Here is a 17,818-nt window from a genome sequence, read left to right as displayed (position 1 = left end):
CCGGGACACCGGGCCATGTAAAACGAATTTGCCCACTCGTAGACTGTACGTAAAATACTTGAATTGTATTTGTCGATCGTGAGAAGTCCCCCCTCTGAAGTTCTACGGTTGGTGCAATACAAATGGCTCACATTTTTGCCTACCTGATTGGATGAGAAAGCTTTCTGTTTTGGTTGCGTGCCAGTAGTCGTCTGGAAGGGGAGGGGTGCTGTATGACTTCCGGTTTAGGCTGAAATTGACACACAATGAGGAGCAGGGAATAACCTCGCGAAACGCCGCTGTAAATAAATAACGTTAGAAGAATCACTGAAGCCACAGAATCATGGAGAATCAGGTAAAGTGACTTTTGTGTCCCCTCGTGAATCCTGAACTTTTAACGAAAAAATACTAGATGGCTGTGCCCGGGACAGGAATGAATGCCTGGTGCTCGAAAAAATCATGCTAATCGAACTCATAGTTGGCTCACGAGCTGTGCTAGCTAGCCCCACACTCAATCGCATACATCGGTATTTGACATAGCGAGCTGGCTAACGTTAGCTTAACTCAGCATTGCTAGCTAGCCACACAATCAGACGGGCACACAAAGGGATTTATTGCCTAATTTTGTGTTATGGACGTATACATTGAGAAAGTAAGATGTATAACTTACTCCTTTCCCAGTTTATAACCTAATTTACACGAGCTACTACCTGCGAGCGTTCTCGGCCCTTCGCTAGCTACGTAAAATAGCTGCTACAAGACGCCGGTGGAAAGGATTGCTCTTTCCAGGTCTGGGTGGAGGGGAGGGAAGGAGGGGTGTGTATCTAGCGGCGACGAATTGGAATTGAAAAGCGGGAATTACATCACCAGTTTAAAGGCAAAGATTGTGCACTAATGTAGATATTTGAAAATCCTAGAGATACAAATTGTATAACAGCTAGCTGGACACTGGTTGGTTGGGGGAAAACTTATTGAGGAACGTCCATGCATGTCCACATTGACTTCCATAGACAGACATTAGTAGGCCATCTTATTTTTCGAAATATCGTATCGGTAACTCTGACCCACTGTTACTCAAGCTAGGTAGGAGTTTTCATGCTCATCATGATAATGCAAACTCTATTTCCATATCAAATTGACTCATGGAATCCACCTGTGGGAAAATGTCACTGTCCGGTGTTACCCCTTTGAAGCATGCGAACAGTGGAATTCCGTGACGACAAGGAAGGACTAATCGTTTTAGCCGGTTTACGGTGATTACTCAGTGGCAAACAATATAAAACGGTACACCATCAACAGCCATGAAACACCTAACATAGGAATTGTATTTTTGTACATTTCAAGGTTTGTTTGTATGGGATGTAGACTTTTTAAAATAAATAATCGTATGTCTGAAATCTAGACCATCACAAATTTGCCTTTTGCTAAATTGCCCACTGGCTACATGCCTTATTTCTGGAAATGTGATAAGGAAATGCTAATGTGCCTTGTTGTGCATCATGACGTCTAGTTGTACGATTTGTGCCATATGAAATCACCATTCAATTCACAACAATGCACCAGAGATGGACAGGGTCATACCAGAAAAATGGTGGGATATTGACATGTTTTATAGTTGGGAGTAGACTGGAGTGCGAGCTCTGTAAGGGCTGTGGTGTCTGGTGGGCCTGCCCACCTGTACAGAGCTCAAAGTGCTGCAGGTGTGTCCTGTTGTGGTCTGTTGATAGAGTAGTCTGCTGTCTTTGAGCAGCGGAGAAGCAGGTTCTTTTCAGAGGGAGTGCAGTGACATTTGCCAATTTTTTTTCTTCTTCTGTGTGCCTCATCAAAGGAATCTTTCATATGATTTTTCCCCTAGTGGAGATTAACTTGGTTATGAGGGGTGTTATTTTCATGGCACGTGGGGGTTCATTGTTGTGAGACTCTGCTTGTCTGCCAAGTAGGGCATTTCCCTTCAGAATATCCATTTTAGATCAGGGGGAGGGTCACTTGCAACAATAATGGCGGCTCAGTGTATTTTGTTATCTTTCTGTTGTGGCAGGGAAGTGAACCAAAGGAAGTTACTGAACGTCATACTGTTTCCATAAATGTTTAAAATGAATCAAGAATTGTGTCTTTTTCCTCCAGTCAATGCCAACCATCTCAGACCTATTTTGTTTGTGATGATCTCGGTGTATGAATGGTTGGTCATCTCTGAGCTGGTTTTTGGTGATTCCAGTGATCCTGGGGAGCTAGTTGGTTGATGGGGAGGGGCTCAATGGCTGCTGCACTGACCTAGGGTGTGGTAGCGACTGGAGTTTAAGGGCATTACCGCCACAGAATGGCTAGGTGAGATGCCGGGGGGGGCTCAGAGTCCCAGACCAACTCATCTCAATCCTGTCCCCCTAATCCCTCCACTCAGTCACAGCACACAAGGACTGTGGAGAGAAGGTGCCAAATCCCCACATTCTTCAGGCCAGGACATAAAGTGACTTTTCTGTCCCCTCGTCCCTCTCTCTTCCCAATCCCTCTTTAGTAGCTGTCCCGATCGCTGCAGCATGTCATTTGGATGTCCGTTCAACTACTATCATTGTTCGCGGTAACGAATCACAGTCTGTAGTTTCTGATGTGACCATCTCATAAAAAACAACTTTGTTTTCTCAATTGTATCAAATAATTGTAATTTCCATAAACTAAACTGTTTCCTATCTAACCTACTAACTTGCGATGAGTGATCAATTTAAGATGCTAATAGTTGTTTTTGTATGTCTGACCTTGTGTCTGCAGTGCACAGTCCAGGTGAAGCTGGAGCTAGGACATCGAGCCCAGCTAAGGAAGAAAGTAACCTCGGAGGGCTTCACCCATGACTGGATGGTGTTTGTGCGAGGTCCTGAGACGGGAGACATACAACACTTTGTGGAGAAAGTCGTCTTCAGGCTGCACGAGAGCTTCCCCAAACCCAAGAGAGGTGGGTCAGACAAAACACCCTCGCAACAACAGCACTTGCTCGTGCGCAAACACACACACACACGTACCTGGCTGAAACTGGTTCTGTGATTACTTTGTTTGTTTTTGTCTGGGGATAGGAGAGGGGATTCACTATGGATGTAACAATTCACTGATGCACTTTGGTCCCCGATTCAAATGTTTAAGATACAAGTGCATAGGTCCATGGACCCCGAACCGATCCAAATGTAGCATGCATAGGTCAGAAAATTACATTCTTTCTACCTTCCGAAAATACCTCATATTTTCTGACAACTGATGTGTCCACTCCTTCAGGGTGGAACTGCATGTAACTGTGTTGACGGTCATTGATCTACAGATCATTTTGGATTCCGAACAACCCCAGTCAATATCAGTAGCCTAGTCAAACTGTGTGCTGTGCCCAGCTTTGCACGCTGACCAACGCGAGGTAGGCGGCCTGTTCCTGATCTTGCACATCTGCGCGGCACCTTCAGCGTTCAAATAATAAAATGGCTTGCGTGATATTACGCTTTATTAGTTGAGTGACAACCTATGTAATTTGCTAGGTTATTATTATCATCTTTGCGCTGTTGAAAATGACGTTTTACAAGAATAAAAGTAAGCTACCGGAGACAACTGTCATCTGACTATAGCCTAACTGCTGACCCTGGCTTAAAATATCATTTATTTTGATCATCATCAGTAATGGTTTTGGTAGTTTTGCTTTAAACAATCCGTGTATATGGTAATTTTTAAATATACAGGTTAAATTTGATTATTTCATAACGGGGACAATAATCACTTTTGCAAGGCACATTGGATGGCCGATGCCACAAAAGATCTCACCGTTGAAAACATCCAAACGGTCAAACCCATTTTGATTTTGAGATGGAGGTTGAAATCCAAAGTTGTGCTAGCTATATATTCATTGGCTATGTCATTGCTAATTTGTAAACAATATACAGTATATTGATACATTACTAGGTCTCACTTCCTCTGCAAAAAAATACTAGTTAATTAGCGGGTGATGGTGGGGGGCAAAAAACAGGCTACATTGTCCCCCCAATCTGGTAGTGGGGTGGTAGATGCCTTATGGCTCAGCTCAGGTGCCTGCATAGTACATACACCATAGACATTAACACACACACAGAAATAATCTCGTACAGATCCAACTGAGGCCCAGCTCATGAGCTCCATCAGCAGCAGATTTTTATTTAGAATGGAAAATTAATGTGTTTATGCAACAATTGTTAGTGCATCTATTTGTTCTCTAATCAAACCAAATTGCACCGATTAGTTTCAAACTAAAATGTATCGGAGCCCATGTATCAAATCGTCTTGAAAGTGAAAGATACACATCCCTAGAATTCACCTTGACAACAGTTTAAATCAATATTGTAAAACGTATTCTACGGTAGCGTGAAGTGCAAACACACAGAAGGCCTTCAGAGCGTTGCCTATTACATCAAGCATGCATGTTGCTCGGTCAGATTTGGTCCATTTGTGCTGAACTTCAATAAACATGATGTGTTCTCCAGACCAGGCACATCTCGTCTCATTAAGTCACTGCAAAGCTTTGGGTCGTTGTCCACGGTCATTATGGTTATTGCACATTATTGCTCCCATAAGCTTTTAGCTTCAGGTTGTAATGACTGACTCTCAATGGGAGGCTGGCACTAGTTCACATTAGCCTTCTAGCAATGGCCATTGATGTTATCCTCCTGAATGTATGTTGATGTGCTGTCGTTGTTTCTGCAGTATGCAAGGAGCCACCATATAAAGTGGAGGAGTCGGGCTATGCAGGGTTCCTCATGCCCATCGAGGTCTACTTCAAGAACAAGGTGAGAGCTCTGTCAGAGCCTCTGTAATGGTACTATGTTAACAGTGTCAATCAATCCCTCAGGATATGGGCCACTGTTGCATGTGATTCCTAATGGATTAGAGTTCCTCTGGTGCTCAAGGCCTTCTCCTGAAATCACATCGGATATAGTTCTCCTACAATGGCTTGTTTATATTATCCGGCACAATCTGTATAAGATGGGTGTTTTCCTGTGGGTCGTTGGTCAATATTCATGTCATTTGGTTGGTATTTAATGTGTCAGTTTTAATTTCCTCAATGGTTCATGTGCTGTTTCTAGTCTGTCATGTGACAGTATTTGTGTGTGTGTGTAGACACCAGGTTTAGGTGCCAGTGATACTGGGGCTGTGTGTGACACTGGTCATGCTAGTAGTGGGCCTTTGGCTGCTGGTCTGGCTGGTGTCTTGTCAGCTGTCTGTCTGGCTGAAACTCCTCTTCTGTTCTCCTGTCTGTTTTAAAAAGGCCTTCAGTTTATCTGCTATGAATGTTTTTACTGTGTCCTGTATCTGTAACCCTATGACTCCTGGCATGCTCTGAAAGTGGCGGGTGATCAGAAAAAATCCATGTGTTTACCAAAATGTTCTACTGTTTGCTGAAGTTCTCTCCCATTGTGGAATGTTAGTTCTTATCAGTGTGTGCACTCCAGGTATGCCTCTTATTGACTTGGTCGGGGAATCGCTTATTCTTACTGTTAGCTGATAATATTCTGATAAGGGCTTGGCGGGGCTAATTAGATATGTTCATTATTATTTACAGGAGGAGCCCAAGAAGGTGTGCTTCAACTATGACCTCTTCCTGAACCTGGAGGGGAACCCCCCTGTCAATCACCTGCGCTGTGAGAAGCTCACCTTTAACAACCCCACCCGGGAGTTCAGACGCAAGCTGGTCAAGGCTGGAGGGGTGAGCTGGGATGGGGTACAGGGTGGATGTGGGATGGGTTAGAATACGTGGGAAGTGGAATGGCAAGGGAATGTTGTTGACGTGTTTCAGGGTTGAATTGAATTGGAATTGGTCACACCCCACAGAAAGCAGAATTTGAATTAAGTGGAATTTAATTCAAACCAATTGAACTAAAACATGAAAGTCTCATTCATTTGACAAATATTTTATCAAAAGGAAATGCCACTTATTAATGCAAAGAATACACACATACCATTTCACATATTAGTTTGATTAGAACGCAAAGATGTCAAACTGTAAAACATTTTTGTCATGAGATGTTACATGGTTCCCTTCTATACTGCAGTATTTGATCTAATGCATTCTGGGAAATGTATTCTGATATTGAAAAACATTAAGGGAATTATGAATGATTTATGACAACCCACAACACGATCTTGAAATATTTTCAGACCACTTTAATTATTTGAAATTGTTTTAGGACAATGAGTTTTTAAAATGAAATGTTATGCTTCAAACATACTACATGGTACTGATAACCAAACATTATGTCAAAATTAACATTTATATGGTGATGTGTAGAATAAACAAGCCATTGGAATTTCCTTGAATTAAATTCTACTTCCTTTGAATTCAAATTAAATTCAGCTTTCTGTGGGGTTTGGCCAGTTGAATTGAATTGGAATTAAAGAGCAAATTGCAACTCAATTCAGAATTGAGCCCAACCCTGGTGTGTGTGTTCTCATTATTTTCCCTATTTGTTTGTCTCTCAGGTCATGGTGGTGCCAGAAGGGGCAGAGGCGGTGTCGAGGCCCAGTCCAGACTACCCCATGCTCCCCACCATCCCACTGTCTGCCTTCTCAGACCCCAAGAAGACAAAGACCTCCCATGGATCAAAGGTGAGCAGCACTTCCTAGACTAGTACACTGATAAGAAAGAAGGTGTAGGAATGTGTATAGGATTGCTCAACAAGTCAATACAGCAGAGAGTAGGGAGAATAGGAGAGTAGAATACAGTTGAGATAAGGGACGGCAAACCCGTGTGTCTTTTTGTTTCCCAAGCCTTTAATCATATCATGGGATCCTTTCATTAATTCAGCTGGACTTCGCTGCCTACTCTAGGTCACAGTTGATCCCAAATAAACCTGCATGATTACAAACATCCTTTCCTGGTATAGCATTTACCACCCTGTTGAATTATCATAGTACAACATGGACGATGTTCTGCGTATGGATATGTGCATGCATGTTGTGCCGAGTATGTGATCGGAGTTGAGCGGTTGGAAATCCACGTCCTCTCCAACCGCTCCGCTAAAAAACGCTCCGCGCTCACAGAAGAAAAACTGCTGCTCCAAATTCACTCCATTCATTAAAATCACAATTTAACCAACACCAATCTATTTTTGTGACTACCTGAACCTACCATTTGGTTTTGAAGTATTGAAACCAAGCCATATGATTTGAAAAAGTATTTTAATTAACATGAAATGGTGAATGTAAGAAGCGATCATCATTTCAAATAGGTTACATGTCATATTAAACAGCATATAAACACTCTAAATAGGTCAGGAGCCTGACAGGGAGTCTGAGAAGGAATGGAAATGTATTATTTAGGCTGTATTATTTAAATTATCTCAAGGCTATAGCCTATAAAGAAATACTTTGTTAAGCATTTGCGACACACTAGGCATGTAAGGAGTCAAGGACATTAAGCACTCAGCATTTAAACAACATTTAGTTGTATGAAATCATAGTCTATAAATTGCGCATATAGGCTGTGACTTAGAATTAAATAGAAATTAAATGAAAAATGCCTTATTAGGCTCAGTCTACAGGGCCTCTTTTAATTCATTTTTAGAAACACGAGTTTGGCCAGAGTCTGGTTTCAGGCTCATGTGATGGTGCCTGGAGAGCAGGCCAGTAGCGAAGAACATCCACTCCTCACTTGCAAATCCACTGGGGATGCTAAACACCCCTTTGGCCATTCTTGCTGGGCAGGGATGCAAAGTTGTTATTTTCTATAGGTAGGCCTAAAGGTTTTTAGGCTAAATAACCCAATCAAAACAGAAAGCTAATTGAAAGTTGCCAGGCCAATTGCACCAAAATCAATTATGGCCTATTGTGTAGATAATAGAACAGCAATAAAGGAGACTTTTAAGAGATTACATTTTTTGTTTATAAATACTTTGCTACAATGACATACTTAATTAGCTACCCACCTTGTTCCTTTCTTTTAGCATGTGCACATAGTAAGTACACTATCGTGCTTTCGGGTTATGTGTATTTTCAGAAGTCCACAATGATTCTTTAGTTGTTGACATTACATCACCGCACTCCCTCTTGATTTTGCACCTGTTTGTTTGATCTGTTTCTTTATGAAAATATTTTTAGCGAACTCCGTGACAGTAGCTAAAGCAAGGGTCTATAGCATCACACAAGTAGACTACAAATGCATGCTGGACCGGGAAGGCCCTAAGCTCGTGAAGTGAGCTCTGTTGGAGTGAAATTGGAGCGGGCAGGAAGGTTGATGCGCCAGCATTTGGGAATATTGCTCCGCGCTCCAGTCAAATTGGGGATGCTCCTTGCACTGCTCTGCTCACATATAGTGGGGCAAAAAATTATTTTGTCAGCCACCAATTGTGCAAGTTCTCCCACTTAAAAAGATGAGAGAGGCCTGTAATTTTCATCATAGGTACACTTCAACTATGGCACACAAAATGAGAAAAGAAATCCAGAAAATCACATTGTAGGATTGTTAATGAATTTATTTGCAAATTATGGTGCAAAATAAGTATTTGGTCACCTACAAACAAGCAAGATTTCTGGCTCTCACAGACCTGTAACTTCTTCTTGAAGAGGCTCCTCTGTCCTCCACTCGTTACCTGTATTAATGGCACCTGTTTGAACTTGTTATCAGTATAAAAGACACCTGTCCACAACCTCAAACAGTCACACTCCAAACTCCACTATGGCCAAGTAAAAGAGCTGTCAAAGGACACCAGAAACAAAATTGCAGTCCTGCACCAGGCTGGGAAGACTGAATCTGCAATAGGTAAGCAGCTTGGTTTGAAGAAATCAACTGTGGGAGCAATTATTAGGAAATGAAAGACATACAAGACCACTGATAATCTCCCTCGATCTGGGGCTCCACGCAAGATCTCACCCCGTGGGGTCAAAATGATCACAAGAACAGTGGGCAAAAATCCCAGAACCACACGGGGGGACCTAGTGAATGACCTGTAGAGAGCTGGGACCAAAGTAACACACTATGCCGCCAGGGACTCAAATCCTGCAGTGCCAGACGTGTCCCCCTGCTTAAGCCAGTACATGTCCAGGCCTGTCTGAAGTTTGCTAGAGAGCATTTGGATGATCCAGAAGAAGTTTGGGAGAATGTCATATGGTCAGATGAAACTGATGAACTTTTTGGTAAAAACTCAACTCTTTGTGTTTGGAGGACAAAGAATGCTGAGTTGCATCCAAAGAACACCATACCTACTGTGAAGCATGGGGGTGGAAACATCATGCTTTGGGGCTGTTTTTCTGCAAAGGGACCAGGACGACTGATCCGTGTAAAGGAAAGAATGAATGGGGCCATGTATCGTGATATTTTGAGTGAAAACCTCCTTCCATGAGCAAGGGCATTGAAGATGAAACGTGGCTGGGTCTTTCAGCATGACAATGATCCCAAACACACCGCCCGGGCAATGAAGGAGTGGCTTCGTAAGAAGCATTTCAAGGTCCTGGAGTGGCCTAGCCAGTCTCCAGATCTCAACCCCATAGAAAATCTTTGGAGGGAGTTGAAAGTCCGTGTTGCCCAGCAACATTCCCAAAACATCACTGCTCTAGAGGAGATCTGCATGGAAGAATGGGCCAAAATACCAGCAACAGTGTGTGAAAACCTTGTGAATACTTACAGAAAATGTTTGACCTCTGTCATTGCCAACAAAGGGTATATAACAAAGTATTGAGATAAACTTTTGTTATTGACCAAATACTTATTTTCCACCATAATTTGCAAATAAATTCATTAAAAATCCTACAATGTGATTTTCTGGATTTTTTTTCTCATTTTGTCTGTCATAGTTGAAGTGTACCTATGATGAAAATTACAGGCCTCTCATCTTTTTAAGCGGGAGAACTTGCACAATTTGTGGCTGACTAAATGCTTTTTTGCCCCACTGTACAATGTTAGTCCTTCAGTGGGCCTTTGGCTAAGTGCATTGACAGTAGAGTGATTATCAGCTCAGTTATGATGCTTCCACTCAGATCTTTCTTTGCTGACAATCAAGAAATATGTGGCGGAGCACCTGCATGAATGCCCATACTTACCTTTATTATATATATTTACAGCCCAGCACCTAATTGAATAGGGATGTGAGTTTGATATCATGTGTACTTCTCCCTGTCTTTAGGAGCCCAGTAAAGAGGGCAGTGGAGGTAGCAATAAAGGGCCCAAGCCCCACAAGCTGACCAAGGAGCACCGCGAACGCCCCCGTAAAGACTCTGAGAGCAAGGCGGGGTCCAAGGGTGACAGTGACCGCGACGGGGGAGGAGGGGGCAGCAGCAAGAGCGCCCGCGAGCCCTCCTCTTCCTCGTCCAAGAAGCCAGCAGAGATCAAAGTCAAAGATGAGGGCAAGGTCCTTCCCAAGGCCGCCTTCAAAGAGCCCAAACTCACCCTGAAGGAGGCCAAGATGGAGGGTATGTCCCCCAAAGGAGGGGGGGGAGGGGGTGGTGGGGGAGGAGGAGGAGGGGGCCCGCTGGAGTCCAAAGGCCCCGGGAAGCGGCCCTCCACTGTGGAGTCTCCCAAACCCAGTGCAAAGAAGCAGAAGAAGAGCAGCTCAGAGGGATCTAAAGGGGCAGCTGCAGGGCCCTTCACCGGAGCCTCTCCCCGGGTCTCCTCATCGTCTGCAGCCGCCCCTGGCTACCCAGAGAAGAAACCCCCCAAGGAGAAGGGTCGTTGGCCCAAGGGCAGCAAGGCCGACACTCAGGAGGTCAAGGAGCCCAAGAAGCTGCCTGAGTCTGACGACTCCAACTCTGAGGATGAAGCCTCATCCAAATCAGAGCAGTCAGCCCCCTCCAGTCCCTCTAACTCAAGCTCCAGCTCTGATTCCAGCTCAGAATCTGACTTTGAGCCTGGACAGAAACAAGGCCAAGGTAAGCCTATCATTCTCTAGACAGATAACATGGGATTTACACATCCACTGGAGAGGACATTCTGACACATTGGTTGTCTTTATTGGGCATGGTTTGTGATTTAATGTAGGAATGGTACTGTTGCTAATTATTATAATATTTTTTTAATATCCCTCTTTTAGGCTGAGCTATTCAGATGTTTAATTGATGGTTGTGTTGCGTCAAATATGTGCATTTAGAAGATGTTCTCTGTTAACGGTGTGTACTTACTCTAGGCCCACTGCGCTCTATGGTGGAGGACCTACAGTCAGAGGAGTCAGATGACGACAGCAGCTCTGAGGAAGGGACGCCTGTCAAGACCAACCCGCCCAACCGTGACTCACGGTAAGTCTCTCTCAATTTCTCACTCTTTACGTTACTGTGTCATAGACCTCTGATGCTTCTGTAGTTATGTAATTTTCACCAGTTCGTCTACTCCCTAGGAAATTAGCATTGCTTGGCTGTTAATGTTTGTGGCGTTATGAAACAGTGTGCCTGTATGTCTCTAGCAAATAAGCACGTGTTAGCTGTTCTTTATAGGTGTTACTTTAAAGATTTTAATCATTTGAGCTGCAAACAACAATTGGAATTCTTATCCTTTTGCAAAACGTGTGCCCACCCACCACCTATATACACAGGCTCCCTGTGCTAAATAGGGCGCAATGAGAGCTTTCTGCCTCTGTTCCCTGTCAGACTGAGCCTGGACAGTGAGAGTGACAGCAGTGACGGCTCGCACCGCCCCAGTCGAGACCCGGTGCCACCTCCACAGAAACACAGCTCCTCCAATAACAAGGTAAAGCACGGCTCCCCCGGTAACGAGGTAAAGCACGGCTCCCCCGGTAACGAGGTAAAGCACGGCTCCCCCGGTAACGAGGTAAAGCACGGCTCCCCCGGTAACGAGGTAAAGCACGGCTCCCCCGGTAACGAGGTAAAGCACGGCTCCCCCCGGTAACGAGGTAAAGCACGGCTCCCCCCGGTAACGAGGTAAAGCACGGCTCCCCCCGGTAACGAGGTAAAGCACGGCTCCCCCCGGTAACGAGGTAAAGCACGGCTCCTCTAATCTCTCCCAGGACTGGACTGTTTTCTCCGTCTCCATTGTCGCTCCAGATTTCTCCTTTGACAAAATCGGCATCATTAAAGGTGCTAACGAGGCCTCCCGGGTGTCGCAGTGGTTAAGGGCGCTGTACTGCAGCGCCAGCTGTGCCATCAGAGACTCTGGGTTCGCCCCCAGGCTCTGTCGTAACCGGCCGCGACCGGGAGGTCCGTGGGGCGACGCACAATTGGCCTAGCGTCGTCCGGGTTAGGAAGGGCTTGGCCGGTAGGGATATCCTTGTCTCATCGCGCACCAGCGACTCCTGTGGTAGGCCGGGCGCAGTGCGCGCTAACCAAGGCTGCCAGGTGTACGGTGTTTCCTCCGACACATTGGTGTGGCTGGCTTCTGGGTTGGATGCGCGCTGTGTTAAGAAGCAGTGCGGCTTGGTTGGGTTGTGTATCGGAGGACGCATGACTTTCAACCTTCGTCTCTCCCAAGCCCGTACGGGAGTTGTAGCAATGAGACAAGATAGTAGCTACTAAAAAAAATGGATACCACGAAATTGGGGAGAAAAATTTTTTAAATTCAAAACAACAACAAAAAAAACTAAAAAAGGTGCTAACATTACAAATGGGATTTTAGAGAATTTTTGCATTGTAGTTTCAGAAAACCTCCATAATATATCTGCCACTAACAGTGGATGCCGCTGCGGCGGGAGAACTCAATAAGCAAATTTCACAGCCAATAACAACACTGGCGGGTAAGTAATAATGTGAAACACTATCATTCCACTATTAGCGCCAGCTATAATATGGACATTGTCAGAAGTTACAATGTAGAAATTCAGTTATAAGTTCTATGTGTAGCACCTTTGAATATTTAATTTCTCCTTCAACCTGGTATTTAAAAAAAGATATAAATTCTGCAAAAAAAGAAATGTCCTACTGTCAACTGTGTTTATTTTCAGCAAACTTAACATGTAAATATTTGTATGAACATAACAAGATTCAACAACTGAGTCATAAACTGAACAAGTTCCACGGACATGTGACTAACAGAAATGGAATAATGTGTCCCTAAACATAGGGGGTCAAAATCAAAAGTAACAGTCAGTATCTGGTGTGGCCACCAGCTGCATAAAGTACTGCAGTGCATCTCCTCCTCATGGACTGCACCAGATTTGCCAGTTCTTGCTGTGAGATGTTACCCCACTCTTTCACCAAGGCACCTGAAAGTTCCTGGACATTTCTGGGGGGAATGGCCATAGCCCTCACCCTCCGATCCAACAGGTACCAGACGTACTCAATGAGATTGAGATCCGGGCTCTTCGCTGGCCATGGCAGAACACTAACATTCCTGTCTTGCAGGAAATCACGCACAGAACGAGCAGTATGTCTGGTGGCATTGTCATTCTGGAGGGTCATGTCAGGATGAGCCTGCAGGTAAGGTACCAGATGAGGGAGGAGGATGTCTTCTCTGTAACGCATAGCGTTGAAATTGCCTGCAATGACGACAAGCGCAGTCCGATGATGCTGTGACACACCGCCCCAGACCATGACGGACCCTCTACCTCCAAATCCATCCCGCTCCAGGCCGCGGTGTAACGCTCATTCCTTCGAAAGAAAAAGGTGAATCCAACCATCACCCCTGGTGAGACAAAACCGCGACTCGTCAGGGAAGAGCACTTTTTCCAGTCCTGTCTGGTCCAGCAAAGGTGGGTTTGTGCCCATAGGCGATGTTGTTGTCGGTGATGTCTGGTGAAGACCTGCCTTACAACCGGCCTACAAGCCCTCAGTCTAGCCTCTCTCAGCCTATTGCGGACAGTCTGAGCACTGATGGAGGGATTGTGCGTTCGTGGTGTAACTCGGGCAGTTGTTGTTGCCATTCTGTACCTGTCCTGCAGGTGTGATGTTCGGATGTACCGATCCTGTGCAGGTGTTGTTACACGTGGTCTGCCACTGCGAGGACGATCAACTGTCCGTCCTCTCTCCCTGTAGCTCTGTCTTAGGCATCTCACAGTACGGACATTGCAATTTATTGCCCTGGCCACATCTGCAGTCCTCATGCCTCCTTGCAGCATGCCTAAGGCATGTTCACACAGATGAGCAGGGACCCTGGGCATCTTTCTTTTGGTGTTTTTCAGAGTCAGTAGAAAGGTCTCTTTAGTGTCCTACGTTTTCATAACTGTGACCTTAATTGCCTACCGTCTGTAAGCTGTTAGTGCTTTAGCGACTGTTCCATAGGTGCATGTTCATTAATTGTTTATGGTTCATTGAACAAGCATGGGAAACCGTGTTAAAACCCTTTACAATGAAGATTTGTGAAGTTATTTGGATTTTTACAAATTGTCTTTGAAAGACAGGGTCCTGAAAAAGGGATGTTTCTTTTTTTGCCTAGCTAATATATATTTACTTATTTATTTAACCTTTTATATAACTAAGCAAGTCAGTTAAGAAAAAAATCGTATTCACAATTGACGGCCTCCTGCGGGGACAGGGGCTGGGATTAAAAATAAATTAAACACAAATTTTGAACAGAACACACAAGAGAGACAACACTACATAAAGAGTCCTAAGACAACAGCATGGCAGTAACATGTCAACACAGCATGGTAGCAATACAACATGGCAGCAGCACAACATGGTAGCAGCACAAAACAGTGCACAGACAACAGCACAAAGGTCAAGAAGGTAGAGACAACAATACATCACACAAAGCAGCCACAACTGTCAGTAAGAGTGTCCATGATTGAGTATTTGAATGAAGAGATTGAGAGAACCTCTGCACATGTACTTTGTTGACGTTTGGGTTATTACCAGCAGTTATCATTGATGGCTAAGCAGTGTGTAACAGCAGACTGGTGGTGTGTCAATTTTTGCTCTCCTAAAGCACCATCCTTCCCATTCTGATCTCTGTTTATCTGCTTTCCACTCTTTCTTCCATTTCTCTGTCTCTGTGTTCCGTCTCCCTCTGAGCAGGTCTTGGGCAGGAAGAGCCCAGACATCTGCAGCCGCCCAGAGAAGGTGCTAAAGAAAGGATACGAGAAGGTAGGAAGGGTAAATAATCACAGTTTTACATTACCGTTGTTTCTTATTTTTGTGTTCAAACATCTGTTTTAAGTGGTTATATTACCAGTGTAGTGTTCAAATTCTACAATACTGCTCTATCACCACTATTATAGATATATCACTACCAGCTCACCACTCCACACTTTCCTGGTGTAAAACTGCAGTAGAAAACACTGGTTAATCAGTAATCATATACCTAATAGTAGACTAAAGGAGTGCTCCACTAACCACAAACTCCCTTCTCTTCCTGTTCTCCAGGCCTACACAGAGGAGCTGGTGGATCTCCACCGCAGACTGATGGCTCTGAGGGAGCGCAACGTCCTACAGCAGGTATGGAGCAATGAATAGCTGTGTGTGTGGTCAGGTGTATACATGTTACAAAACATACTTTTCCATCACACTATCAGGCCACGCTATTGTGTTATCATCAATGTGAATTTGTAGTCATCTAAGTCCTCTCCTCTCCTTAGATAGTGAATCTTATCGAGGAGACGGGGCACTTCAACGTGACCAACACCACCTTTGACTTTGACCTGTTCTCTCTGGACGAGACGACCGTCCGCAAACTACAGAGCTACCTGGAGGACACAGCAACGTGACAGCAAGCCCGTAGCGCAGTCCCTGGACCCCCACTGGGGGGGAGTAGTAACAGAAGCTACAGCCACACACCAGACAGAGCTAAACCACAGAACAACAACAGAACACACACTTTCACTTGTCGCTGGAGAAGAACAGAGGAACAGGGTGAGGGGAGGAGAGAGGTCAGAGTAAGAGAGAGCAGCTATGCCACTGTCCCTCTAACCTGGACTGGACTGGAGGACAGGACTAGGAGCTGGCCTGTCTGGACTGGATCTGGCAGGAGACGTATTATATATGTTTCTTGTGGAGAACAGCACAGCAGCCTGTGTGCAGAACTGTGGAATGCGACCACTCTACTCTCCCTCCCCCTCCTGCCCTCCCCCCTCACTTCTAGCCTTTGCAAACCCAATACTTCCCCCCTCTATCTCCTCCCTCCCCACTCACACTCCCTTAGTCGACACAACACTCCTCCCCTCCCCCTCCTCTCAGCTGGAGTTCATTTCTCTGTAGGAATTTTCCGCTCTAGGTGAGTGTGTGTCTGGGTGTGTCTGGGTGTGTGTGTGTCTGGGTGTGTGTGTGTCTGGGTGTGTGTGTGTCTGGGTGTGGGTGTGTGTCTGGGTGAGTGTGGGTGTGGGTGTGTGTCTGGGTGAGTGTGGGTGTGTGTCTGGGTGAGTGTGGGTGTGTCTGGGTGAGTGTGGGTGTGTCTGGGTGAGTGTGTCTGGGTGAGTGTGTCTGGGTGTGTGTGTGAGTGTGTGTCTGGGTGAGTGTGTGTGTCTGGGTGAGTGTGTGTGTGGGTCTGGGTGAGTGTGTGTGTGGGTCTGGGTGAGTGTGTGTGTGGGTCTGGGTGAGTGTGTGTGTGTGGGTCTGGGTGAGTGTGTGTGGGTCTGGGTGAGTGTGTGTGTGTGGGTCTGGGTGAGTGTGTGTGTGGGGGTCTGGGTGAGTGTGTGTGTGGGGGTCTGGGTGAGTGTGTGTGGGGGTCTGGGTGAGTGTGTGTGTGTGGGGGTCTGGGTGAGTGTGTGTGTGGGGGTCTGGGTGAGTGTGTGGGGGTCTGGGTGAGTGTGTGTGTGTCTGGGTGAGTGTGTGTGTGGGTGGGTGGGTGAGTGTGTGTGTGGGTGGGTGAGTGTGTGTGTGGGTGGGTGAGTGTGTGTGTGGGAGTGGGTGGGTGTGTGTCTGGGTGAGTGGGTGGGTGTGTGTCTGGGTGAGTGGGTGGGTGAGTGTGTCTGGGTGAGTGTGAGTGTGTCTGGGTGAGTGTGTCTGGGTGAGTGTGTCTGGGTGAGTGAGTGGGTGTCTGGGTGAGTGTCTGGGCGGGTGGGTGTGCGTCTGGGTGAGCATTTCAGAGGTTTTAGGGGGATGATATCTTTGGTTAGTGACTCTTTAAGCTTGAGCACAAGCAACAGCCCTTAAACACACACACACTGTGAGAGGCATTTGGGTCCCATTCCAGAGTGTCTTCACACATGCAGGTACTAAGTTGTGTACGTGCCTGTTGGTGGTAGTTTGTTTTAGATGGGGTTCATCTCTTGTCTGTTCAGTTTCCCTTCACTTCCTCTTTGAAAGCTGAACCTCGACACCCCCTCCCCTCTTCTATCTTGATGTGCATGAAAGGGCTCAATTTCTGGGGAAAGGATAATTTCTGAATTGCCTTTTTAGTGGTGGTGGGGGGTAAAAAGCCGTGACAAGTAGCCATAGTCTCCCAGATCCAAGAAAAAAAAAGGGGCCACGCTTTTTTACATTTAATTTTTGTACTGATACGTTTGGAGTATTTTTGGGATTGCATTTCAGATACCTGTAAGCTATGAATGTATTCCTGTTCATTTTCTAGGGCTAGCAACAAACCTACTATCCTCTTAGTGCCTTTTATGTCTGTCCACTGACACTGGTTAAAGAGCAAAGTCCTTCCTCTGACTAAATGTTAATTGGGAAGCCTGAAACTCCAGTTTTGTCTTAACAGTGCCCTCTCTTGAAATCAGTTGATGCTCCTCGTGCGGTTTGTCTGCAGATTTGAAGCTTCTTCCAGGGATCTATCTCTGCTGTTATAAGGAACATAAGCCTTCCAGAAATCCTAAGACACTGTGCATTAGCAGTGGTCCTTTAGGGATGTTCAGGCGTCTTCTCCAAATGATTGCCTTGTCTTTCCAGATCTTAATATGAATGGTTGTATAGCTCATGTTCTGTTGTCTGAGCTGTAGTTTTCTATGGAAAGGGGCTGTGCCAGACCAGACATATCATTGTGGAAAGGGACAGTGCCAGACCAGGCCTATCATTGTGGAAAGGGACAGTGCCAGAC

At 45.4% G+C, this 17,818-nt stretch overlaps 1 protein-coding gene across 2 annotated transcripts; it reads left to right on the top strand.

Moving 5' to 3' along the window:
* Positions 1-203: 203 nt before the first annotated feature.
* On the top strand, positions 204-16,152 carry LOC109897904 (protein ENL). Of its 2 annotated transcripts, none has more exons than XM_020492559.2 (11): positions 204-334; positions 2,743-2,923; positions 4,681-4,763; positions 5,537-5,680; positions 6,454-6,579; positions 10,092-10,833; positions 11,088-11,196; positions 11,545-11,644; positions 14,863-14,931; positions 15,211-15,282; positions 15,423-16,152. In XM_020492559.2, exons 1-11 carry the CDS (start codon positions 323-325, stop codon positions 15,549-15,551), a joined length of 1,767 nt encoding a protein of 588 aa, XP_020348148.1. In that variant the 5' UTR covers positions 204-322; the 3' UTR covers positions 15,552-16,152. The 2 variants fall into 2 exon arrangements, with proteins under 2 accessions (XP_020348148.1, XP_020348147.1); XM_020492558.2 differs by having other exon boundaries at positions 14,863-14,940.
* The last annotated feature ends 1,666 nt before the right edge of the window (positions 16,153-17,818 follow it).

The sequence above is a fragment of the Oncorhynchus kisutch genome, linkage group LG10 (genome assembly GCF_002021735.2).
Source record: "Oncorhynchus kisutch isolate 150728-3 linkage group LG10, Okis_V2, whole genome shotgun sequence".
NCBI lineage: Eukaryota > Metazoa > Chordata > Actinopteri > Salmoniformes > Salmonidae > Oncorhynchus > Oncorhynchus kisutch.
Note: the sequence above shows the minus strand (reverse complement) of the source record. Positions and strands in the feature narration are given on the sequence as shown.